At 36.8% G+C, this 27,455-nt stretch overlaps 1 protein-coding gene across 6 annotated transcripts in view; it reads right to left on the bottom strand.

The window, feature by feature from the left end:
* Window positions 1–27,455, bottom strand: part of Slc4a10 (solute carrier family 4 member 10) — a 231,728-nt gene that overhangs the window by 52,127 nt on the left and 152,146 nt on the right. For all 6 annotated transcript variants that reach the window (XM_048426118.3, XM_085681046.2, XM_085681049.2 and 3 more), the window contains 6 exons: window positions 24,546–24,633; window positions 20,382–20,528; window positions 11,954–12,054; window positions 8,676–8,850; window positions 8,024–8,157; window positions 7,383–7,628 (listed from right to left, as the gene is read on the bottom strand). In XM_048426118.3, coding sequence (XP_048282075.1) covers window positions 7,383–7,628; window positions 8,024–8,157; window positions 8,676–8,850; window positions 11,954–12,054; window positions 20,382–20,528; window positions 24,546–24,633 — 891 coding nt within the window. The remainder of the gene's footprint in view (window positions 1–7,382; window positions 7,629–8,023; window positions 8,158–8,675; window positions 8,851–11,953; window positions 12,055–20,381; window positions 20,529–24,545; window positions 24,634–27,455) is intronic.

Here is a 27,455-nt window from a genome sequence, read left to right as displayed (position 1 = left end):
TCTAGAGTATAGTTTCTCTGGTTTAATGTTAGCTGGATTCTAGGTCAGAACATCATTTTCTTGAGGCAGGAAAATGAAACTATCTCAATATCAATGCTGGGATATTTTAATGTAAATTGAAACATCATTAAATTTCACTTTAAGCAGTTCAGAATACATCCTTAAATTTAGGTCAGCTCAGAAGCAAAGAGAAATTGGGTCAGCACTTCATAGACTGTGAACTCTCTAAGAATAGTCTTTCTATCTCACCAAAATCTGGTGTATAACATGTGGTTATTTGGTTCGTTTTTAAGGAAAGAATTCTCTTTTAAATATTGAATAAATGATGTAATCTTCTGCCTTCTCATTGTCCTTGAAAGGAAGTATGGAAGATTAGTTTATTTAGGACCTATAAATCAAACTATAGTAATAGAGAAGTAAAATAGCCAACAGTGGACATGAAGAATAAATTGTAGACAGACACTGTCAACAAAGGTGCAGGAATATCTATACAGTTCTCAGGGTCTTGGGAAATGGAAAGATGAAGACATACCAGCTCTGTTCCTGAACATTTCACAGCTTATTAGAGGGACAATGAGAATAAAACAGATCAATAGTAAACTAATGGTTTTATATTATTGCTCCCGGAAACAGTTTTATCCTTTGAATAATTTAAGTCAAGACACGGGTGAAACTAAACCATAGTTTAGTTTATGGTTTCTCACCATAGTCAAAAGACAGAACAAAATATATTAAAGACTTAAATATTAGGAAACCTAAAACTATGAAACTTTTATTAGAAAACAGAGAAATGCTTCAAAATATTGGAATGAGCAAGGAGCTGGGGAGTGTGGCTCTAAAGTGTAGGAAACAAATCAAAATGAAAACACTGCAAGTTTCTACAGAGAAGAAACAATCAACAGAATGGGAAAAATTGTTTAAAAACTAGGTTCCTGGCAAGGTAATAATAGCCAAAATATACAAAGAACTCAATTCATGAGCAAAGGTAACCATAAAATAATCATAATCCAATTTAGAATTAGACAACAGATCTAAGCTAATGTTTTTCCAAGGATGACAAACAAACATCTTCCAACCAGTGTGTGACAAAACACTTCACAAGAGCTCTTGGTCATGAGAGCCCCTACACAGCTGATGGGACGAATACTATAAAGACAAAAGTGATGGTTAGTAAGTGGAGAAAAGCAAGCTCTTTATATGATGGGAATGTAAGTTAGTAAAATCATTGTAGATAACCATGTGGATTTTCTCAAGGAATTAAAAACAGAACTACCATATGATTTATTAGTACCACTAACGGGTATATATATCCAAAGAAAATCACTTTGTCAAGGACACATCTGCATGCTCATATTTATTGTATAAAAAATAGCCACAAGAGGCACAAAAAAGAACCAATTTAAGTGCTTATCAACTGATGAGTAAATAAAATTTTATATATTTATGTAAATTAATATATTTATATATTATATACAAGTTAATATACATATGTATGTGTGTGAGACACTCTTTCTCTAAAACTGGCATATAATTCATATTATTATGAACATGGATGGTCATTCTGCTAAGTGAAATAAGCCAGGAACAAAAAGAAAACCACCACATGATTGCAGTCATATGGAATTAAAAATGTGACTCTCACAGAGGCTGAAAGCAGAATGTTGGCTACCAGAGTCTGGGGGAACATTAGAGCAGGGTTATAAAAAAGCTTCATGAATCATAACAAGCTATTATTATATAGGAGCAAGAAGTCATGCTGTCCTGCTGTACAGTAGAGTGACTGTAGATAATGATAACACACTGCTCTTTATCAAAACACTAGAAAAAATGGTTTAAATATTTCTACTCTAAAGAAACAATAATGTTGATTAAATAATTTCAATTTACATTTGAATCAGCACACAATGTACATATGTTTTCAAACATTATATGAAAAAAGTATGTATGTGTCAGTTTAAAAAACAATTGAGCTCAAAATCAAAGAAGGAAAACAAAGACAAGTGTTTAATAAAAATCGAGAAATAGTTGACTCATTTTTTAAAAATTTATTTTATTTTATGAGTTTAAATGCTTTGCCTGCATATGTATGTACACCACTTGTGTCGCTCATGCATGTAGCCACATACAACTACATCACATATATTCATTCCATGTTAAGATCCTTATAGTGTGTCAAATTAATTCAAAATTTATAGATTCAATAGTTTTTAACAACTTGAGGACTATGTTATTAGAGTTTAAAAGGAAAACATCCAAGGCAGGCAAACTATAATTCTCCGCAGCTGCCTAGAAGAGGCAAAAAGGGAAAGTCATGATTTTTAAGTCAACTTGGAGTGCTGGAGGTCAGACATGTGATAGACAAGCAACCACATGGCAGGGCTGGGTGGGTTCCTTTTCCTCCGATTTAGTTGCCTCATCCAGCATTATATGAGGGGAGGTACCTAGTCTTATTGCAACTTGATATACCATGTTTGTTTGATGCCCCTGAGAGGCTAGCCCTTTTCTGAAGGTAAATGGAGGAGGAATGCTTGGGGTGGAAGTTGGCAGGTGAGCAGGGAGGGGAAACTGCAGTTGGGATGTAATATATGGGAGAAAAATAAATTTTAAACAAATTTTAAAAAAGAAACCTGGAAAGTATGCTTTTAATTTAACTTTAGTCTTACATATATATGAGAAACTCAGGTAATAGACCCTAAATTTTGCTTGAACTCACATATTTGCAAAGTATAACGTATGCTTTTTTAAAAAATTAGATTTTTTAGACCAGCATACAAAGTATGGCTTTGATTATGGCATTTCATGTAGAGGTGCCATATGTTGTTCTCATGTATTAGCCTCTCCACTGCCAGCACCCTCTGAATAGTTCACTTCCTTATACATGGTGACCTCTTTCTCCCTTCTTATCATATACATACATTATCTTAGTAGTCAACCTTACGAATCTTACTACATATTGAAGAAGCATTTCATCTTACACAAGTATAACATTTTGTTTTTGCCATTCTTTAAAATTAAAGCTACCACAGAAAAATAATTCCCTCAAACTCATTACTTATTGCTAATGTGACATATTCAGTTTGATCATCTGGTGTAAAACATACTCAAAACTAAATAGATTATCTTGACACTTGCTCTTGGCACAATAAAAGGGAACCATGTATTTTCAAGTGTAAGGTCTACATATTACCACATTGTGAGGTTAAGATGCCAGAAAAGCTAGAAATTTTTTGTTATTGTTTATTTAAATCAAGAACATTTTGTTATTTGGTTGGTATAGTATATGAAATTTGAATATAGAAGGCCCAAATACAAAGCATGTCTGAAATGTAGAACCTAATGATGCTGGCATCTTCCCAATATCTTCTTCCTGAATACAACATATGGTATATATAGTGTAACATATATGCAACTACAGGAACATTCAGTTTGCAAAAAAAAAAATCACAACCTCAGATATAGTGTGTCCAGACCATAGCATTTTCTAGGAATTTTTGAAATAAAACCCATGAAAGCATGAAGCCAGCAATACCAAATGTAGGAAATTTTAGGTGGGCACTAGTATAATGAGCCTTAAAAACTAATGACAGGACTTTAAAAAAATCACTACAATGGCATACAGAAGCAGATAGATTACACAAAACATTCTTGTAATAAAATAGCTATTCTTAGCAGATGCTTTTAAATTTTCTTTAGGACAGATAACTAAAAGCATATGATGTATAACAACAAAGTTTGATTTTTTTTCTAAAAAACAAGTCATGACAATACCTAATAAAATTCATGTATTTATAAAAAATAAAACTGTTCGGTTCATAAAATTAATTCTGATGGTAGAATTTAGAGCTGTTTAATGAGTGTGTATATTAAACTGGAGGACACTTGGCAAGCAATCACCATGTAAAAATAAATAAGGACTCTGGACAGTGTCAGCACGTGGTCAAGTCTGTGCCCAAGGCAACTGACATCCAGTTTCTGTAATTCTCATTTCAGGTGCCATCGACAGTAAAACATCACCGTCCATCATTCCGAATCAGCCTTTCTACCTCCTTAACTTTGGTGAAAAGGTCTGTGTGGGTGGACAATGGGCACAAAGAACAATACACATTTCACGCTTAGTGGTCACACAGCAAGTGACCGCAGCCTGTGCCCTCCAAGGAAAACTGGAATTGCAAAGATCCTTTTTTTTTTCAATTTTTATTTCTCCATTCAAAAATTTCCACTTCCTCCCCTCCTCCCATTCCCCTCCCGCTTCCCCACGCCCCCTCTTCCCTCCCCCTCTGGTCTTAAGAGAGGGCAGGGTACCCTGCCCTGTGGGAAGTCCAATGCCCTCCCTTCTCCATCCAGGCCTAGAAAGGTATGCATCCAAATAGATTAGGGTTCAAAAAAGCCAGTACATGCATGCACTCATTAGTGGACTCTAGCCATAAACAGAAGACATTGAGCCTATAGTTCACAAGCCTAGAGTAGCCAAATAATAAGGTGAACACAAAGAAAAACATATATAGATCCTTCTGGAAATTGGAAGCAGACAAGATCGCAGGACAAAAGTTGGGAACATGGAAGTGGGGTGGGGGTGGGGGAAGGGGAAGGGAAGAGGGGGAGAGAGAAGGGAGAAGGGAAGGATTGGGGAGAGCTTGGGGGAATGGAAGGGTTGAGATGGAGGAAGGGTGAAGATCCTTTTAAATGCCCTCTCCTCTATGGAGATCCTAGCTTCTAATGTTCCCCCATGGAGGGGGTAAAACAGGGGTGCTAAAGGAATGGAGGAGGGCAATGGAACCCAATGCATGGAAAGAGGCAAGGGGAACAGAACAGAAGGGTAGTGGAGAAGAGTGGACAGGAAAATCAACAAAACAAATTCTGTTTGAAAATTCCATATGAAACTTAACAGTTGTAGACTAATCAAAAGCTCATAATTAAGGAAGATTTGTTTTTTCAGAGGCAGAGGTGGAAACACAAGGAAATCAGGACCTAGGCCACTTGTCACCATGCTAAGCAAGGCTTGTGAGAGCAAGTCTCACTCCCAAGCCCCCATGTGCCATTAGTTTTATTTATTGGTATCACATGTCTGGCCCTTGTTGGTTTTTGACACCTTGAGAACTCTAACTCTGAGTTATTCACTCTGTCTCTGACATCTCTGTGACTTCCTTCTCTCTGCTTTCAGGCCTCATTTCAAAGCGATTCTTTTAGGTCATAAATTGCCCTTCCAATGATCTCACTGCCGTTCCCGACAGGCCTGTTGTCAACTTTCTTTGACCCTCAAATAGCCTATGTATACTTTCTCCAATCCTTTAACACCTTTACTTTCCTTAATTTTTGGTTAAATTGCTTCTCATTTTTGCCTCTCATAACATTGTTTCTTAAAGTTAATCATGATTTTTTAAAAGTTTTTCCCTTAATTTTGTTGGATCTCTTTTCTCCTCTACTGCTCTGTGGTACTTCTTGTCCTTACACCCTACAACTGGCAGCACGTTTGCCTTACCTTTTAAACCTCCAGGCCCACAATAATCTCCATTTCTCTAACTTTACGCTAGTTACATTATCTTGGGCTCAGTCCTTGCTTCTCAAGACTTTTCTCTCTGCATGAAAGGATATCAACTGTGTTTTTCAGCTTAAATACCTAAGAAACTCCTACTAAAGTTGCAAGAAGAGTTGGTGCCCTTCTATTACAGCTTTTACCTGTTTTATTTGTTTCCCATCTCCTTTCTCAGACAGTTTATTGATAATGTACTTAAACTGTATCACATTAGTGAGACCTGGGTGACTTTCCTGGCTTTTTACCACTATCAATCTGGTTTCAAAAAAATATTTCAAAGCTTTAGTGACTCTCCAACATCCTGGGCTCAATGATTTCCATGTGAGCAATATCCCTACCCTTCTCAATACCTTCCCCAAAGTTCATATCAAAGTGAGATATTCATTTGGCACCTTAAAATTCTGTATCAATATCTCAACACATCAATCATCTTTTTCTTATGTCCTTCTATGTCCTCTCATATATAGTAAGGTGTTTGAAGTAAGAGTATCATTCACTATGGTTATACTAGCTTCTAGTACAGTGAATAGCACTTAAATTATCACTGGCTTGAGACTACAACCAGAGATAATCATGTATCCTAACAGAGATATCCAAAAATTCTACTTTCTGTTCAGTGAACATAATAATGACATGTCTTAGCAGGTCAAGGTGCTTACACCAAGTCTGACAACCTGAGTTTAATGTCTAGAAATATAGAAAAGATACTTCCAAGTTGTCCTATTATTGCCACATGTGCCTCCTAGCAACTTTTATCTGCCTCTCCCCGAGTTTCCAGGACATCCACCTATTTCCTTCATGGCCTTACTCACAATACCATCATACCATCAATATTATTTTTATTTGGAAAATTATTCTACATGTAAATATTGAATTTTCTTGTTTCCAAATAGAGGTATCTTGTTTGAAGCTTTCTTCAATGGCCAAAAACAAAAAAAAAAGGTTAAAAACTAAGAACCATGTCATTTAAAAAATGAATCATTATCTCACTCTTTTAAAGTTATAATATTAAACTATTATTATTATGTTAAGAATAATAATATAATAATAAGTTATAATATTAAATTAACTATTATTATTATGTAATTTTGACAATGGATTTCCAGCAATAAGGAAAGATTTACAGTATCTGAGCTCTATCTAAGTGGTGGCTAGAACAGAGGTTAAAGTGCTTGAAGAAGAGCACATCACTTCACACATCTATTCTGTGATCTTCCAGTGGAACAAAAATCCTAAAATTAAATAAAAAGTACCATTTAATGACCACGGATATGCTATAGATTCAGTGTTAGAGCAATTGCTGATAGTTAGTATACCAAATTAGAAAGCTGTAATTCATCTTCAGTCTTGATGTAATATCTCCTTCAACAATTAACACTTCAATAGCTTTATCACGAACATCCAAAACCAAAATTAAACCTTAAGTGTGCTGGTTTTCATCCGTTTTAAATCACAATTTCAAACATCAAACTACTACAACTTAGAATTGAGGAGTTTCTCTCACTTACTTTAAATCTTAACTTAAAAGATGAGCAAAATGATACAGTCTGGAAAAACAAAACCAATCTGTATTTATATTGACTTGGTTAATTATGTGTTTATTTTATGAAACACTTGACAAACAGAGCTTTAGAACGATGTTCTTGGCAGCGATGCTGTAACAAGAACCCAAGAATCAGATGTGAAGCTGATTAGATGACTTAAATTCCTATTCATCTCTGAAAGTCCAGGACGTCGGGTCATGAATCGATTTAAGGCACACTCTATGCTGACTAAGGTCATCATATTTCTTAAACAATAACAATATTGTGAGAAGAGGCTGGTAGCCAAGAGCGGAAATTGGACTTACGAGTACTGTGTCAGCAGTTCCAAATCGTTGTGCATATTGATTGGATAGGCTTCACTAAGTTCAAACAACTTCTCCAGGGCTTCATAGATAAAAATGATGCAAATAAGAGAAGCAAAAGCTTCTTCAGTAAACCGAGTGATATAGCAGACAAGGGAACTCGCATCAGTGGCCACCAGGATGATACACAGGGTTGCAGTCCATAGCCCAATGCTGGCTCGTAAAGACAAGTATGAAAGCCCATATTCTCTAGGAGAAGGAGGAAAGTGTGGGAAGAAGGTCATTTTGCAGCTTGCTACCTTTGAAATAAGTTTAAATAAGCCTAATTTAGGAAGAAAAAGTGAGCAAATTCACATCCCACAAGTCTCTGAGTTCCAGATGTTGTCTATAGAGAAATCTAAAGGAACAAATTAATGGAGGCTTCTTGGTGCTTAAAACTGAATCTCATTTATTATAAATATTGAATGTATGATATATGCATAAATCTTTTAACTTTTCCTTCAATTCCACTGAGAGACAAAAATGACAGACTGAATCATACCAACCAATTTCATTTCTCCCCACAGAACCTCCAAAAGTGATGTTGGATGAAGAAAAAAAAAACAATGAAAAAGCATATAGTAGTCAAGAGTCATAATACTTACTTGCAAAATTTAAACAAAATCTTTTCAAACACCAAAACAGGTCCTGTACTGCCTAATATGGTAAGGGGCTGTCCACCAAAAAGAGAATAGGCTATCCCGGTCATAGATGCTCCAAACAGTGATTCGATTGCACTCTGTAAAAACAACATGAATTCCCTCATCTAAGCAGGCAGACATTGTAATATACAAACATTTTAGATACGGTGGTTCACGTTTTCACCCTTCACTGCGTTAGGCCTAGCAAATGCAGGCAGAATATGGGAAATAAGGCTGAGAAAATGGCACATGAGGGTAGAAAATCAGTGATAGCAACTGGGAAGTATGAGCTAGACCTTCTTGCTTCATCTTTTATTGCTTCATTAATTATTTAAATGTTGTCATAATCAGTGTCTGAATAGAAGCATGACAAAGATCTTTGAAAAATGAACTGAACCTAAAACTGATGGAAAGTTTTAGATCAAGGGATGTGGCATCAGGCCGTAGCCTTGTATAAGACTCAAAATAAATGTTTCTAAGATATTCTCTTCCCAGATCACCAGTTCCACTAGACATCCAGTACATTCATAGGAAATTTGTTTGCTGGACCATGTATCAAATCTCTCTCCAAAAAACAGACTAAGATTCAGAGTTCAGAGAAAAGCATAATACGTACTATACGACCTTCAGTTGCTTCTCCCAAGAGTCCTCCAAATGTGATGACCGGAGACATGCACGCACAGTAGAGAAACAGGAAAGATGCTAAACACTGCAGGCTGAAAGCGTCTCTGAAGTCACTCCAGAAGAATGGAGCTTTTCTTTTGATATCTAATATAAGTCCCCCAAAAATCCTAAGACATGGGGGAAAACACAACAGTGAAACCCAAAGATAAAAAGCACATAAGTCAAAATGTGCACTTGTTCTGTTGCCCGGTCACAGTAATATTTCCATCAGCAGAGATGAGACCCATATCAGCCTACCAAGTTGCTGTATAATGACCTACAGGAATAGCTTTGCACTACTACAATACCCCAAATAGTGTGCCTAAAAACCATCAGGCTTTCTCAAGATTCAGGGATTCATCAATCAAATTTCAGATGAAATTCATGTTTTTTCCAATGTCTGTGTTATTTTTTTATTAACCCACACCATCTAAACTCAGATCCCCACTGTCAATGATGGAAGTGTTTGCTAATACTTTGCACTTAATTTAGCATAGCAGAAAGTGAGACAGTGCAAAGTTGTGATTGAACATGACTTTATTCTCTGTAAGGTGATTTTTACTACTAGCATTCATAAAGTCGTGTTCAATCACAACTACAATCCCTCTGCCAAGTCCCTCTGCCAAGAAAAACGTACCTCAACAAAACCTTGCCTAAGAGGACAACTAAATCTAAATGGGCATATGGATAACAACATTCATTAGAGAGATATAGACTCTGAGGTTGTTTTTAGTTTTAGAAAACTAAGAAGTTAACCTAATATATAAAACTATATAAATATTATTTTGATGTATTATTGCCAACACACATTCTAACACTTATCAATTATAAGATAATAAGGCCTTTTCTGGAAATAATTCACTTATTCCAAATATGATACCTTGAAACACTTCAAAAGCTTGTGTTTTGGTTCAGGAGCTTTAAATTGTAAGTTGATGTTTAAAATCTGAGCACTAATGTTCTTTACTGTATTAGGAATGAGAATATTAAATATTGAAGTAGGTATTCTCATTATTTGAATATTTGATAACATTAAAATTTAGTATTTGATATTAAAAATTCATTTTATTTCATGGAAGAAAGATGTGATCTTAAAGTTAGACTGCAATGTTGTTCCGATGTGAAAGTCAGTAACTAAAACAATACATTTTAGAGCTGGAGAGGACGGCGCGTGACAATAAGCTCAGTGCTCCAGAGACAGAGGCAGAGGTTTGTGAGTGTGAGGCCAATCTGGAACATACAGCAAAACCTTGTCTCAAATGAGCAATAAAGCAAAACTTGTGAGGTTCTAGAATTCTGGTATTATAATGAATGTTCTTGGATCATAAAATTAGACTTTTGTTATTTTATAAGTATTCTTTGCAGTGTTATCCTAAAAATTATGGTTTTCTTAAGAACCAACTTTATTTGACCTTGAAATTATACTAAAAGTAATAGATTTTTCATTTTTAATTTTTTGGGGGTATATCTGTGATTTGTCAGAGGACAATTTGAGGGAGTCAGTTCTCTCCTTGTACCATGTGGGTTCTGGGGATGACTTGGGTGGTCAGGCTCAGCACTGAGTCCTTTATTTCCTTTAATTCCTCTGATCCGATGGAGACATAATTGTATATTAGTAACTATCTAATGACATATGAGTGTAAAAATCACTGTTTGTCTAATGATTTCTTCAACCAGAAAAGATTGAGACAAATAAAATTCTGAGACATCTGAAACTCAGAGACACTTCCAGAGAACACCTGGACTGTGTACGTATACAAACTTCTTGTAAGTCATACGGTAAAACATGAGCATGTCAATGTTGGATAGTTTCTACTTCTGAATAATATGCTACCTTGTCAAAGTCACAGTTCAGAGTAGATTTATTCTACTAGCATTCATTTATAATTTATTTCCTACCTAGTTCTAAAAATAATCTGAGATAGTTATGAGCTATTAATTAGTAAGTAATATTTATAGCTTTGATAGCATTTTATATTCAACCATGGCTTTGTAATTATTCACTTATTAGATCATACATTAATCTGAATAGTTGTTATATAGATGTGTAATAAATGTGCTTTTATCGGTAAAGTCTAAATCCAGAAGTGGGAGTTCATTACAGAAGAAAGTGCAAGAGCAGCCCAGATGTGCACCAGCAACTCCAGGAGAGCAGATGAGTAATGGACACTTCAAGTCATGTCAGCAACAGAATCTGTGGAAGAACTCTGGAGAAGCGAAGATACCGGATATTGGTGACCTGGGAGGATTTAGGAAGCAGTAAGGAAGGTGAACTCGAAAAAAATCTAAGCTATGTGGCATGTTACACCTGAGAGAAAAAGAAAAAAAAATATACCACCACCAAAAATCAAAAGACTGTATTTGAAAGCATGAAGCAAACAGAATGAGTAACAGAGCTTCCAGCGAAGGGAGAAGGGAAACTTGAACCTTCTAAAAGTAGGTACGAAGCCAAGGGAGATGCTAAAGGACATTTCCTCAGAGACAAACAGCGATAAAGGGAAAACACAGAATTAAAATACACAGTTGTCTGGGACTGGAATGTCAGCTCAGGGGTATACTGCAAGCAGTACAGAAAACGGCCCGAGGGGAGGGACTCCATTCCTACAGAGCCTTGGCAATGCCTTTAATTCTAGGGAGGCTGTCCACACAAGTTCCCTGAAGAGACATCCACCCAAGGGTTTCTGATTTCCTCCTCACACATTGCTTGTAGAAAGACAAGCTGTCAAAAACCCATAAAAAAACATTTTATGAAATAAATTGAAGCTTTCATCTCTTCAAAGGTGTGTGATTAGAAAAATAAATCATAATAGCTCTTTCAAATCACAGGCATAGTAAACACTAACAGTACCATTATATATACCCTACTAGTATCTGATGAGCTAAGGTCTACAGGACTTAATTCTTGGTATTTAGTTTTATTTTCATCTTGAACCTGAAGCTTTCAACAAGATGTTTTGGAAGCTTCAAGTGACAGTTTTCTTAGATTCATTCTAAGACTCTGTGAATGTATTTTATGCTTCATAAAATGAGAGGCTACGATAAGATGGAATATTGTAGCCACTTTTCTGTTTTAACAGTAGTGACAATAATTACTTCAGAGAAATCAAATTAATTGGCATTTCACTAACAAAGAATAGCTATTAAAAGTATAAAATAAATTAGGTCTAGAAACAATTCCTGACAGATAAGAATGACACACATTTAAGTCCCATACGAGTGGTTTCCACTAACCTTCCGGTTCGCTGGAGCTCAGGTCCACTGTGTCCTCCGTGGGGCTCAGCTTCTCCATGAGCTGCTGTTCCGTTTGGCACAGCAGGAGTCTTCCTCTTCTCCTGCAGGGAAGGTTTTGTTGGTGCATATTTTGTTGCAATGCCAGACATTAAAGACAAAACTCCTTTTTTCCTCCGGTAAAGTCGTGTGTAGAAGGGCTAAGATGACAGGTTCTGTGAAAAATCTATCCAATCCCCTAAAGCTTTTATTCTTCCTCATCACTGGGGATGACAACAGTTCCTATTTTACAGTATGGTTTAACTAAATGAGTGATGGGCATTTTTATTTCTTACACCTACCAGTTTTTGGGTGCCCTAGTTTGTGTCACACATTGATATATATGCTGCAGTTGCAAAGATACACAGAAAATGTCAGTGTTCTAGGCCTGGGATACATACAGCTCACTGGAAATGTGATTGTCTATCATGTCTTAAGGCCCTGGATTCAATTTCTACCATAAAAGAAAGAGAGAAAAAAAGTACATAGAATTTTCTATTTTTAAGTATTATTGTCTTTATTTCTCTAGATCATATCTTTCTAGAAAGGGAAATTTATGCTATAAGTCTTCATGACTCATAAACGCAATACTATTACAAAAGGAAGTTTCTTCATGAACCAAAGGCAAATCAACTGAGGTTTTATGTAAGTGTTATTTTCCCTCAGATTAATTTCACTTACTTTTGACACTGACAGAGATATTTGAAATAAATCAGAAAATATTTCCTAAAATTCTACCTCTGGTCATATTATTATTTTAAAGTACTTAAAAGAATAATAAAGAACTTTAAAGTTGCATAATTAAATTTTCTCCTTGACTGTCATTCCAAACCAGAACAAGTATGAATGTGAAGCACAAAAGTGATACATTAGTGTATTTTATGCACAATGGGACATTTAGATAGAATGACACATGTTTCACACATTACAAGATGTATTTTGTGTGTTAAGCACAATTACAAAAGTCCATTATTTAGTATTTCTACAATTTCTACAGGTACATGTAAAAATGCACTAGAATAAAATTTAAAGAAAAATGAGAAGATATATTTCAACTGATGAGGGGTTTGTCTTCACAAGTAAATATAAAACATTTATAAAATGATCTAAGAGTAGCCATCACTACTTACTTCCAATTACCTATGGAAACATGTTATAGCTTTTATAGTTCTCAGAAAACATGTGATATTATCTGGTCATTTGTGGGATAATCCCCTTTGGATAAGTTAACATTTGCTTTATAAGTTTAAAGAGCCATATGTTGATAAAATAGACAAGCAATTAACCATTCTAAAGCACGTGTTTTCTCAAGGAGTAAAATGCATTGAGAAATGTATTGTGAATAATTAATATCAATAAAAATTCTTAAAAAAAATAGAACACGTAGAACACTAAGAGAGACATACATGGATCCACCCAGAGAGGGGAAGTAGACTAGATTTCCTTAGTAAATTGACAACATGGAAGGGAGGGTGGAAGGGGAATAGGGTGAGAAGAAGGGGAGGGAGGAGAAGAACATGAGGAATCCAGAAGGTCAAGTTAGGTGAAGGACAGTGAGGGAGAGCAAGGAAAGGAATACCTTGAAAGAGGGAGCCCTTATGGGACTAGTGAGAAACCAGGGACTAGGAAAATTCTCAGGAATCCATAAGAATAACCCCTATTAAGCATCTATGTAATAGTGGAACGAGTACCTTAACTGCCCTTCCCCTGTAATCAGATTGATGACTACCTTAATTGCCATTATAGAACCTTCATTCAGTAACTGATGGAAGCACATGCAGAGATCCACAGCTAAGCCCTGGACTGAACTCCTGAGTCCAGTCATAGAGAGGGAGGAGCAATATTATGAGCAAAGGGGTCAAGGTGATGATAGGGATACCCACAGAAACAACTGACCCTAGCAAATGGGAGTTCATTGACTCCAGACTGATTGCTGGGGAACCTGCATAAGACAGAACTGGGCCCTCTGAATGTGGCTTGGGCAGTTTGTGGGGCCACTGACAGTGGAACCAGTATTTATCCCTAGTGTATAAACTGGCTCTTTGGAACCCATTCCTATGGAGGGATACCTTGCACAGCCTAGAAACAAGGGGAAGGGCCTTGGTCCTGCCTCAAGTGTTGTGACAGACTTTGTTGACTCCCCATGGGAGGCCTCACCCTCTCTGAGGGAGTAGATAGGGGATGGAGTGGGTAGAAGGTCGGAGGAGCAGGAGGATAGAAGAGAGAGGGAACTGAGACTGATATGTAAAATGATATTTTCTTTAAAGGAAGAAATAGAAGCTATTAAAGTCCTGGAACAAACATGTACTCTCTCTCTCTCTCTCTCTCTCTCTCCCTCTCCCTCCCCCCGTGTGTGTGAAAGACCCCTAAAGTATACAAGTAGATAAATTATGCTTGTAAAGTATATATTCTCACAGGAAATACAGAAATTTTAAAAAGTTAAATTTAATTCTATAGTATGTAGAAAGAAGGAGATTTATGGAAAAGAAAAACGTTTGCACAGAACACAAGTTGTCTGAGGTAACTGTGAGGGAAGGCAAGAGTGGCAATTACAAACTGAGTTTTCAAATAGGCCCGGTTGAAAGGGACACTTAAGAAAACTCGAGTTTGGAAATAGACAAGAGTCCCAGATAACCTCGGGTGCTTGGTGGGGGGGGTTGCTGGAAGGGGAGAGGGTTAGGGAGAAGGGAGCAGGGGAGGAATGGGGAATGCTCGGGGGACTGGGAGGGGGGGAGGGAGGAAGGATAGATATGGGATCAGGGAAGAATATATCTCAACTAAGGGAGTCAGTTTAGGGTTTACTAGAGACTTGATTATAAATGGGATCCCAGGACCAAGGAGAGATGCTCAGATTGTTCTCTGGACAGAGGAGAGGGTGCCTGAACTGGCCTTGGCCCATAACCATACTGATGAATATTTTGCTTATCACCATAGATCCTTCATCTGGCGAAGGACGGCGATACAGACGGAGACCCACATTGGAGCACTGGACTTAACTCCCTAGGTCCAAACGAGAAGCAGAAGGAAAGAAAACGTGAGCAAGGAAGGCAAGATCAGAGGGAACCTTCACTCGACGAGGGATGGCGATACAGACGGAGACCCACATTGGAGCACAGGACTGAGTCCCCAAAGGTCCAAGCGAGGAGCAGAAGGAGGAAGAACATGAGGAAGGAGATCGGGACCGCGAGGGGTGCAATCACCCACTTATACAAGGGGACTGATCTAATGAGAGTTCACCAAGGCCAGTTGTCTGGGACTGAGCGAGCATGTAATCCAGCCAGATTCTCTGAATGAGGCGGGATTCTCTGAATGTGGCTGGCCTCGAGTCTTCCTGAAAAGCCATTGACAATGACACTGGGACTTGTTTCCTCTGCATATACTGGACTTTTGGGATCCAGTCTGTTTGGATGCTCACCTTCCTGGACCTGGAGGGAGGGGGGAGGAGCTTGAACTACCCAGAGGGCGGGAGACCCTGACTGTTGTTGGGGATGGAGAGGGAGGAGGGGAGAGAGTGGGGGGAGTGGGAGGGTGTTGGGAGGAGGGGCAGAAATGGAGATTTTTGTATTTTAATAAACTTTGAAAAAAAAAAAAGAAAACTCGAGGGAGGTGAGAGAAACAGGCATGCTAAATAATTGGAGGATACCAAGGAATAAAGACTAGCCAAGGCTATAGACTTGAGGGTCAGAATGCCTGGAAGGTTTGAAGATCACCAGGAAGTAAGAAAAGAGTAGAGATAAAGTTCCACAAGAAAAGAGAGGTGATGATATAGAGATTTAATAAGACAGTATTATCTATATAGTAATAAGTATATCTCTCTGGCCTTTATTCTCCAGGAAATGAAAAACATTCACAAGGCTTTAAAAATAGAAATGATTGAACAAAACATGGAATTATTTTGGCCATGATGTTAAAGAGAGATTCTAGAACATAGAACAAAGCAACCAGTTAGGGAGCTATTTCAAAAATCCATGAGAAAGCTGATGAAAGGTTGAATCAAGGCGGTCACAGTGAGAAATAGTATAAGTATCAATAAATATTGAAGGCAAAGTCAACAGAATTCTCTGGAAAAATAGATATAAGGTATAAGATGAAATAATGGATTGATTAGGACTGATCAATTATAAGAATGTATTTAGCTATTAACTAAGAATGGAAGATACAACTACAATTGATTTTGAGGAAAACTCAGAGACCTTTAGATATTCCTGGAAACAGACCATATGCTGCTTGTCCTAAAACTGTAATTAAAAAATAGAGAAAGATAAAGAAATGAGACTATATACAATTTGGCTTAAACTTTCAAAATGTTTAAATGTCTATCAAATATTTAAATGGAGACATAAGATAGGAAGATGAATAACACTTGAGTTCAGATTAGAAAATAAGTTTGGAATTTTGGAAAAAGGTTTAAAATTCTAAGATTTGTTTGTGTTACTAAGAATATAAGTAGAGACAGCAGGAAATGTGATTAGAGAGAAAATGGTTATGGTCCAAGTGGTTTCAACATAAGGAAATCATAGAGAAATGGAAGAACCAGAAAACAAAAATGATGTAGGAGTCCCCTCTGTGTGCTGTGATTGCTATTAATGAATAAAGAAACTGCCTTGGCCTGTTGACAGGGCAGAACTTAGGTAGGTGGAGAAACTGGACTGAATGCTGGGAGAAGGAAGACAGGGAGATGCCATTGATCTGTCGCCAGAGTCAGACATGCCAAATCTTTGCTGGTAAGCCACTGCCACGTGGTGATATACAGATTAATAGAAGTGAGTTAAATTAATATAAGAGTTAGCCAATAAGAAGTTAGAGTTAATGGGCCAAGCAATGTTTTAATTAATATAGTTATTGTGTGGTTATTTCAGGGCTGAGCAGCTGAGAACAAAGTAGCAGCCTCCTCCTACACAAACACTGGTTAGGACTGACCCCAGAGGCTGTAGAAACATCAGAAAACTGTTGTTTAGGACTTAAGCAAAGAAAGTACACCAACGATTAGGGCATAACAAGGTCTATTAAATGTTACTCTTCCTGAATTAAGTGCAATATAGACCAATAGGTTACCACAGTTTTTATTTATTGTGGATGGCACTAGTGGCAATAATTAGTGCATTAAAGTGGAGAGGGAACATTTCGGGAGAAGTGGAGAAAAGGTAGTAGAGACATATAGTATAGATAATTCCTCTACAACATACAAAATACATAACTGATAATAGGAACAATTTCAAAGTAGTTATTTATTAAAAGATTGTGGCTTGGAAGTATATAAAATGATATAAGAGATCATAGGAATGACATAATGATGAAGAGAGAGAGCTTTGACAGAGCAAATCCTTGAGTAGATGCTTAGAGTGAGATCTGGTACACAACTGGAATGCTGGCTTCCATCAGAAGCAAGGCAGGGTATGCTGAACTGTCAGAAGAAAGTGCTGGTCAGAATTCACAGAAGATCCTTCTGATTGTTTCAAAATTTTAATAAAACTGAGAAACAGGAAACATGTAGCAGGGAGGGTCACAGAGGGCACGTTAAATGAGGTGCAGAAGGAGGGAGAACATGAGCAAGGAAGTCAGGACCACGAGGGGTGCGTCCACCCACTGAGACGGTGGGACTGATCTAATGGGAGTTCACCAAAACCAGCTGGACTGGGCCTGATGGAGCATGTGATCAAACCAGACTCTCTGAACGTGGCTGTCAATGAAGGTTGACTGAGAAGCCAAGGACAATGGCACTGGGTTTTGATTCTACTGCATGGACTGGCTTTGTGGGAGCCTAATTTGTTTGGATGCTCACCTTCCTAGACCTGGGAATGGGGAGGACCTTGGACTTCCCACAGGGCAGGGAACCCTGACTGCTCTTAGGGCTGGAGAGGGAGGTGGAGGGATAGTGGGGGGAGTGGGAGGGAAATGGGAGGTGGGGAGGAGGTGGAAATTTTTAAGAAAGAAAGAAAAAAAGAAATAAAGAGAGAGAGAGAGAGAGAGAGAGAGAGAGAAAGAAAGAAAGAAAGAAAGAAAGAAAGAAAGAAAGAAAGAAAATAATTTGGGAGAGAACAGTTGTGAAACGGTGCCTTACAAAGTATGACTAGCCTTGGGAGAGATGGGATGATGAACATGGAGCATGAAGGGCTCATTTGAGCCCTATGACCACTAAGTCAAAGAAGTCATACTTTGAAGCCAAAGCCCTTCTGCTTTGGCTGCAACAGCTTGAGTATACAGAAAAATTTGAATCCCCACAGAGTTGTGATTTTGACAACCAAGTACATGACATTAAAAGAACAAAGAAGATGCAGGAACATAGAAGAAAGTGATTACAATGACTGACATAGGAGGATAAAGAAGAATTTCAAACTGATCTCTTGAGATGACAGGTTGTTCCTTTTTTTAACTGAAAGGGAAATGTATTAAAAATGCTGTCATCTGTACATTTCAAAAGAATGAAAACAACAGAAATTATTTGATGAGGTTAACATTATTTAAATGAGTGTGAATTCAAGGTGCGTAATATATGCTAATTCATTTTGGTCCCTTAATAAAACATAGCTCATATGATCTAGTATTTAGATATAGCATGGAGCTTTAAAATATTTGCATAATAAAGAAGTATACAACATATATATATATAATTCATACTCATTGGATAAAATATTACTATCTAATCTGATAGACTTTAACCATGTGTCTATACATATTTAAGTTAATTAAAATCAAAATCCGATTTGTTAAAATTATAATAGCCATGTTATTAGCATTTGATAGTAGCTTGGTAATTAGGGGCGTCACTATAGAATGCTTCTTTTGTTAAAGAAATTCTATTGAGCATTTCTGAAACAAAGCATCAGTACTGAGAGGATAAAGCATTTATTCAAAGTCAAACAAACACACAATGACAGAACCTAGACACTAGAATTTCTAATTCAACGTTCTATTTATGTATTACTTTCTCCTCATATCCAGAATTTGCTAGTTCTTATTTTCACATAAAAATAATAGGAAATATAAACCCGCTACTCATCTTGTCTCAAAAATGCCGACCTCAAAACCAGAATAGTTTACAATGAATTTACTTGTAACTTTTCAAGATTAATTGGTGTATAGTGAATTACAAAGTGTTACTCTCAATATTTTAATAGTTTCATTAAATTTACCCAAATATCATTAATTAGAGGTTTTTCTATTATTTATAAACCATCATGTTGACATTTCTAATAACATCAGTGTAGAGATGTGCATGTGTGGAGAAATAAGAAAACCCTTACAATCACTCTCTAAGCCACCATCTTTACTTTACTAGCAGAGTAACTACAGTTATATGGTTTCAGTTACACAACTACAAAACGGTAGTTGTTAAGGAAAGTAAATAGACTTTAGCAATGGTAGAATGACTTCAAATAAAAACACAAGCCTGAGATATTAATAAGAGGAGTTGAAATGACCTTTTTTACATACGCATCATTAAGTAATATATTTGCCAGTTTTCAGACTTTTTGTTTTCTGTTTGTTTTTGTTTTTGAGACAGGGTCTCTCTGTGTAGCACCGGCTATCCTAGAACTCATCTGTAGACCAGGCTGGCCTCAAACTCACAGTGATCTGCCTGCCTCTGCCTTCCAAGTGCTGGAATTAAAAGCATACCCCACCACCACTGGACCTCAGTTTGCCAACTTCTAACTGCCCTGAAGATCTAAGTCCAGGATTGGGTCAGTAGGCATATTTCTCACTTCAGTCAGAACATCAGAGTCAGACAAAGTCAGACTCTGCAGGGCCAAGAGCCAAAGGCAATGGGAAGAATGTGGGAGGCCAATCCCCCAGGAAGAGCGAGGCAATATGAGAAGAGAGCTTTGCCATCGTTTTCAACACTCACACCCTAGACATTAACACCATTCTTTATTATCTCTTCCGTAATATAGGATAGGTAAGACACATATTTGATTTGCATGTACAGAATTAAAACAATTAAACGATACAAGGAAGGATATAAGCATAAAGATCATGAGGAAAATGTTTTCCCAGTCTCCACTGTGATAGCCAGTAATAGGGACTTTGTACAAAACATAATTAATCTTCATTTCCTAATCCTTGCCAACTTTCAGAACACTGAAAATAATGGGCTCTATCTCAGGTCATATTTTATGCTGTTATTAAACTTAATATCACCCTAATGTAATATCTTTTATGTCAGGCCTGAAATATTTCCAGGCACATTAGACCTATTTAGTGGCTCATGATCAAAATGCCAAATTTTTCAATGTGTTAGGTCTTAACAAGAACATATTGTAAATTAATAATTTGCTTTCTTGGGATAACATAAATCATTTAATACTTTATGGAGAGTTGCATTATTTAGGGATATGAACTTAAAGGAAATCAAAATATTAGAATTTAAAAGGATGTTTTCAGATATACCTACCTGGGAAGGAACATTTTTGGGAGGCTCTATCCGGATACTTGGATCCCATTCTCCAGGAGGGAGAACTGTGACTTGGTCCAGAAACTCATCAATACCTGACACCAAGTCATTGCGGTCTTTAGCTTTGTAAGCAACATCATGAAATACCTGTGAAAGAAAAAGAGTAGCGCATAATAACCTATAAAAACATCAGAAGAATTAATATAATAAAAATGTCCATCTTAGCAAAAGCAACCTACAGATTCAATGCAATGCCCATCAAAATTACAACACTATTGTTCACAGACCTTGAAAGGAAAAAATTCAGTTTCATATGGCAACCAAAACACCTAGGATAGCTAAAACAATCCCAAATAATCAATGAATTGTATATGTGTGTGTATCCGGGGGTGGATATCATCATCCCTGATTTCAAGGTGTATACATAGCTATTATAATAAAAACAGCATGGTATTGACAAAAACCACATTTTTATCAATGGAATTAAATTAAAGACACAGACATAAATCCACATACCCATGGATATATAGTTTTTGATTAAAAAAAAACAGAAATACAAACTGAAAAAAAAGGTAACATTGTCAAAAAATGGTGCTGGTCAAACTGAATGACTTCATGAAGAAGAATGTAAATAGATCCATTTTCTCATGCTGTATAAAAGTCAACTTCAAGTGGATTAAAGACCTCAACATAAAACCAGATATACTGAACCTATTAGAAGAAAAAATGGGACTATCTTTGAATTCATTAGCACAGAAGACTCTCTGCACAGAACGTTGCTACCACAAGCACTAAGATCAACATTTAGTAAATGGGACCTCACGAGACTGAAAAGTTTCTGTAAGGCAAAAAATGCTGTCAATCAGGCAAAGTAGCAGCCTGCAGAATGGAAAAAGATTCTCACCATCTACACATCAAATAGAGGGCTAATAGCTGAAATATAAAAAGATCCCAAAAAGCTAGATATCAAAAAAAAAAACACAACTAAACCAGTCTGAAAATAAAATCTAAACAGAATTCTCAGAAAAGGAAACTCAATGGCTGAGAAACACTTAAGAAATGTTCAACATCCTTAGCCATTAGGAAAATACAAATTAAAACTACTTTGAGATTCCATCTTACACCTGTCAGATTGGCTAAGATTAATAAAACAAGTGACAGCTCATGCTGACAAGGATGTGGAGAAAGGTAGGAGTGTAAACGTGTACAGGCACTATCGAATCCATGTGGAGGTTACTCGGGAAGATAGGAATCAATCCACCTCGAGATATAACTGTAACACTCTGGGTCATATACCTAAAGCATGCTTCATCCTATTACAAGGACACTTTCTCAGGCATGTTCCCTGATGCTCTACTCATAATAGTCATAAACTGGAAACAACCTAGATGCCCACAACAGAACTGATAAAGAAAATGTGGCACATTTCCTTTACAAATTCAGTATGACTTAGCCATTAAAAAATGAAATCATGAAATTTTCAGGTAAATGGATTGAACTAGAAAAAAAAGTAATCCTGAGAGAAGCATTTCAGACCAAAAAAGATATTTATCTTTTATTCACATATTTGTGGATATTAGATGTTAACTCAATGGTAAGTAAGCTATAATCCAGAGAATCACAGAGGTTAGGTATAGAGTAAGTGACTTGGGGGGGTGGTACAGACAGATGTCCCTAGGACAGGGAAATATAATAGCTTGCTATGGATGGATTTGGAGAGCTGGAAAGGAATGATCAAGTGGGGTGAGGAAGGGAGAGGGCAACAAGGGAGAGTATGGAGAGAGAGAGAGAGAGAGAGAGAGAGAGAGAGAGAGAGAGAAAGAGAGAGTCAAAACTGAGTGAGGGTCATTTGAGGGGTAGTATGGAAACCTGATACAGTATAAACTTCCTAAAATATATACATATAAGAAGGTGATCTAAATGAATTCATTAAATAATGGGTGAGATAGAACATCCCAACTTGCTATCTCTTGTCACCAAATGAAGCTTCCAGTCCTGGGTTTCATCTAATTGAGTCACTAGCCAAAGCGGCCTTGTGGGAATCCCGAAATAACTCTGTCTGTTGCCAAAGGAGTTTTCTTTTCACAAACTGATGTCAAGGCCCCTTAACTGATATTACTGAAGACAGCACCTACATAACTTCACTGAACATGAAAAGGTTGAGCTGGTGCCTGCACAGCCTTCACACCTAGCCTCTTTGTGCTAGCCTCTTTGATACAGGAAGGTACCTGCATGCCACCAAAAGAGAAAAAATATACACCCACTCAGACACAAACCCTTTAATCTACAATAGTGTTGTCCTACCTGAAAGACATGCTAGAGCAATCGTGGCAAAAAGCTTGAGAGAGTAACCAATCAATATCTGATTTGACCTAAGATCTATTCCATGGGATGGAATTCCTACCTGATACTGCTTGGGTGACCAACAACCTAAGACTAGATAGCAGAAGAGGGATTGCTCTAGCCATTGTGTTAGTAGTAAAATGAAACAAAGCAAAAGCAGAAAGGTTGTCTCTACAACAGGCTGGTGCAATGGTGGGGACCTTGTGAGAACCACAAAAGCTATATGATGGGAAAAGCCAGACACAACCATGTAGAAGGTGAAGCGTGGTAGGATTCTGGACCTAGTGTCTGAGTCTGAAAGGTTTACTTATGGATTGGATGTGGATATGAAACTGAGGAGTCAAGGATAAGTTAAGGGTGACTTGGGGTTCAGTTCATTACTCAAACTCTTCCACTTGTTTCCCAAGTCTGTCTAAGTTCTTTTGTGATAAACCAATGCCCTGTACAATTAGCCCATTACGTCTCTGGCTTCATTCCTGCTAAGCCTTTTTGATCTAAATGCCCCAAGTGATCCAGATATCCTCCCATCTCAAAACCTTTGTCCTTGTTTATTGTTGGCTCAGAAACATTCTCTCTCTAAAGTGGGAAGCTCCTCATGCCACCTCTAGCTCCCATCACTGATCTTGTACAATAACTTCTATGTCACTATATCTTTCAACTATTTGGTAAATAAATGAAAAAGCTTTTGTCCATATTTTTATCCACCTTCTGCACAAGTGCTGATATGCAGATCACATACAATAAGTAGCAATTCTCCATCTCCTCCCTCCAACTCCTTCCACGTGCTCCTCTCAAATTCACAGCCCCCTTTAAAGATTATTATTGTTACATATATAAATGAATAAATATATTAATATAATTTGCTGAGTCTATTTTGTGTTGCCTGTGTGTACATTTTCAGGATTTATCACTAAGGTCAGCCCTGAGGAACACTAACTCTCTCTCTCTCTCTCTCTCTCTCTCTTTCTCTCTCTCTCTCTTTCTCTCTCTCTCTTTTTCTCTCTCTCCCCAGATAGTTGTTGCCAACTGTTGTTTGTCAAAGGATAGGGGCCCCTGAGATTACCCTCCTTCATGTTAGCATGCTTATTGGTGTTCTAGTTCATATCTTGTTGGACCAGATATGTTGTTGAGGTATCAGGGGTTCAGGTTTTTAAGATCTTACATTTTTAAGACTTAACATCTTTCCATGAAAGTTTTTTAAAATTCAAGTTAGAACTGCACATAAATAAAAGAATTTTTTTCTTTTACAAAGAAATATATTTGTATAATGGAGATCAGCAAAATCCATCTACAGTTCCATTAATAGTTTTAAGATCACAAAGTTAGGAATATCTATCTATCTATAGATATTTAGATATCTAGATGTATATATATATGTATATATAGATGGATAGATATAGATATAAATATAGATATATCAGGCAATTGTAGAGAGTGTGCAAAGTTTTCCTAGTTTTTTTGGTGTTAGATATTCTATGCATCTTAACTACTACTTTTCATTTAGAATGTTAAGCAATTTTTTCCCAAATTTTCTATGCTATTAACATACAAATCATGCTTACAGAGTAGGCATGAGTGCTATGTTGAAAACAAAAATATAACTGCTTAACAATTTTTATGACCATATCAGCTTTAAAAAATTATTATTATTGGCTGTAATTTATCCTTTTGGGTAATTTTTTTCAAGGAAAGTTGGTAGTGAAAACTTGGGAAAATGGAATCCAACACAGAAAAATATGACTTCCAGAAAACTGTCATGAAAAGGACTTCCAAATCTAGCTATATTTTGTGAGAATATTCCTTAGAAACATGAATAAATACCTCATCTGTCATTAAGGTTGCAATTGATCTGCCGATCTCATGGTATTGTTGACCCTTTCCCAGGGGTCCCAGAAGAATGAACAGAAATCTGTAATGAAGAATAAAAAAAACTCAACCTAGAAATCTAAAAATAAACTTAGTAGAGCATAATCACCAATCTCAATGGAATCAAACATGACTTTGGTGTAAAATATTTGCCTAAGTTTTTACAATTCATTATTATTTAGAAATGTTTTACAGTTGAGACTTCTATATAAAATCATCAGGCAATGAGTATACTAGGGTGTTTTCAACCCCAGAGTTTCTGCATATAAGTGTCTACACAGCCTATACATCTGTGACTAGGGATTATAAACATTGTACATCCTTAGAGGAGGACGAGAGGAAAATTAAATCTTTCTGAATAGGAAGCAGGAAAGCTCACAAGTACACAAAATGAAGACCACTCAAGTGGAAGAAGAGCAATATAGTATTATACATTAAGGGAGAACACATTATTAACATTCAGTCACTGTACACACATTCTTATCGAACATAAAACTGCTATAACTTAATAATTAGCTAGGCAGAAGAACAGGAGAAGGTGTGAAAATTAAAGAGTGCCATGTATTTTGCAGTAGTGTTCTGTAGTGTTCCTGTGTTAAATGGTTTACAGTATTAAAGACAACTCTAGCAGGTATAGTTCTTAGCTGTAAGCTCTAGAGATTATATAGTTTCATATGAAGCATCTATTAGACAGTCTTAGAGGTTATATGCAACATTAATTTTCTATCAGTTATAATTGAACCGAAATCAAATTCAACTCTCTTTCTGTGTGTACGCATAGTTAATATATAAAAAGCAAAAATAGTTGAATGTGGTGGCAGAAGCTTTTATCAGCTATGATGCTTCTGAGATTTCTAACCTCTGTGTATCTTGCTCTTTTTAATGTTTCTACTGCAGGTGTTATTTATAATGTCCTAAAAGATTAATTTTCTGATATATCTACTATATGTTGTCTAATAATCATGGCATGCCCCTGATTATAGTTGGGGTTCCCAGATAGTTTTCTTTATTCTATTTATCTAATTTTCTTTTGTTTTTTACCTTTCCTAAATAAATATCCATCTGTATGCTGTGAATACCATTGGTTAATAAAGAAACTGCTTTGAGCACATAGCAGAGCAGGGCAGAAAAAAAACTAGGTGGAAAAAACTAAATGGAATGCTGGGAGAGAGTAGGCAGAGTCAAAGAGAAGCCATGGAGCCACCAGAGACAGACATTCTGAAACTTTGCTGGTAAGCCACAGACTCACGGCAATACACAGATTAACAGAAATGGGTTAAATTAAGATATAAGAGTTAGCCAATAAGAAGCTAGAGCTAATGGGCCAAATGGTGTTTTAATTAATACAGTTTCTGTGTGATTATTTCGTGTCTGAGCTGTCAAGCAGACAGAACGACCAAACAGCCTTCCTACAACAATATCCCAGTCTTTTGAATCTCTCTCTACATAGTGGCTCTATTGTTGTGTCCCATTTTTTTCTTCATTGTCTCTACATATACTTGCTGTGTCAGTATGGATGAGATCACCTAAGCCTGACACTTCTCAAAGTGAGGGTATATAACCCTATTGTGGCTATACTCTACTCCTGAGAATTTTTCTTTTCTTTGAAATACAAGAAATGTCACTGTCTTAAGCTGCCCTCATTTACTCATAGGTCTCCAGATACCTTCCTCAGTGGTGAAATAAGAATATCTAACTGAATGAGAATTTGAAACTGCTACAGTTTCTACTGCTCTACAATTAGTGAACATGACATATGAAATCAGAATCCCAGATTTCCAGGAACTCTATTGTTTGTTTTTTTGAGACAGGGTTTCTCTCTGTAGTGCTAGCTCTCCTAGAACTCTCTTTGCAGACCATGCTTGCCTCAAACTCACAGTGATCTGCCTACTTCTGCCTCCCAAGGCTTTTTTTAAATTTTTATTTTATTTATTTATTTATTTATTTGGCCACCAACCAGCTCCCAAGTCATGACATGGAGACTTAGTTTTGAATGTTCTGCCTATTTCTGGCTAGATTTTTTAACTTAAGTTAACCTGTTTCTCTATCTACATTTTGCCTCAATGCTTTTTACTTTTTATTTCCTTGTATGCATTTACTTTTTATTTCCTTGTATGCAAATTACTTTCACTGCTTCTTGTGTCTGATGGCTGGAGGATACCTGGCTTCTGGCCCTAGGCCTGCCCCTCATTCTCTCCTTTCTTCTCCTTCTCCTCCTCTTCTTCTCTCATTCCTTTCCCAAGCCTAGATCAGGATTCCTATTCTCTCTGCCTGCCAACCTGGCCTAGCCCTCTCCTGCCTAGCTATTGGCTCTTCAGCTTTTTATTAGACCAGTCAGGTTCCTTAGGCAGGCAAGGTGAAACAAATGCAACACATCTTTACATAATTCAGCAAATGCAGCATAAATAAAACTAACACACCTTTACAGAGTTAAAGTTTCACAGCATAAGCAAATGTAACACATCTTTTCTTAGTTAAAATAAAATTCTATAACAGGTGTGCACCACCACTGCCTGGCATCCAGAATATAGTATGCAGTTTTAATAGTATGTAGTTTACATGTAGAAAAATATAGCCTTATTCACACTGTATGCTATTTTAGGATACTCAGTTTACCTCCCCATTTTTAATTGAAAGCTGAAATGTACATCAATATCCTCCAAATAGGATAAATTGAAATTTACTTCCATAACCTTAATAGTGAACAGGTTTCTTCTCAGAGCACTCAGACATGTGCTCTGACTTAAAGACCTTACAGAGTTCTCACCCAAAGGGTCCTTATGAGTGAGGCTTGCCCTACTTCTACTATTCCCTATAGCCTGGATATCTTATCTGCAACCAAATAGTGGAGGACTTTGTGTTATG

Source organism: Myodes glareolus, chromosome 21 (assembly GCF_982192425.1).
Source record: "Myodes glareolus chromosome 21, mMyoGla1.1, whole genome shotgun sequence".
Lineage (NCBI taxonomy): Eukaryota > Metazoa > Chordata > Mammalia > Rodentia > Cricetidae > Myodes > Myodes glareolus.
Note: the sequence above shows the minus strand (reverse complement) of the source record. Positions and strands in the feature narration are given on the sequence as shown.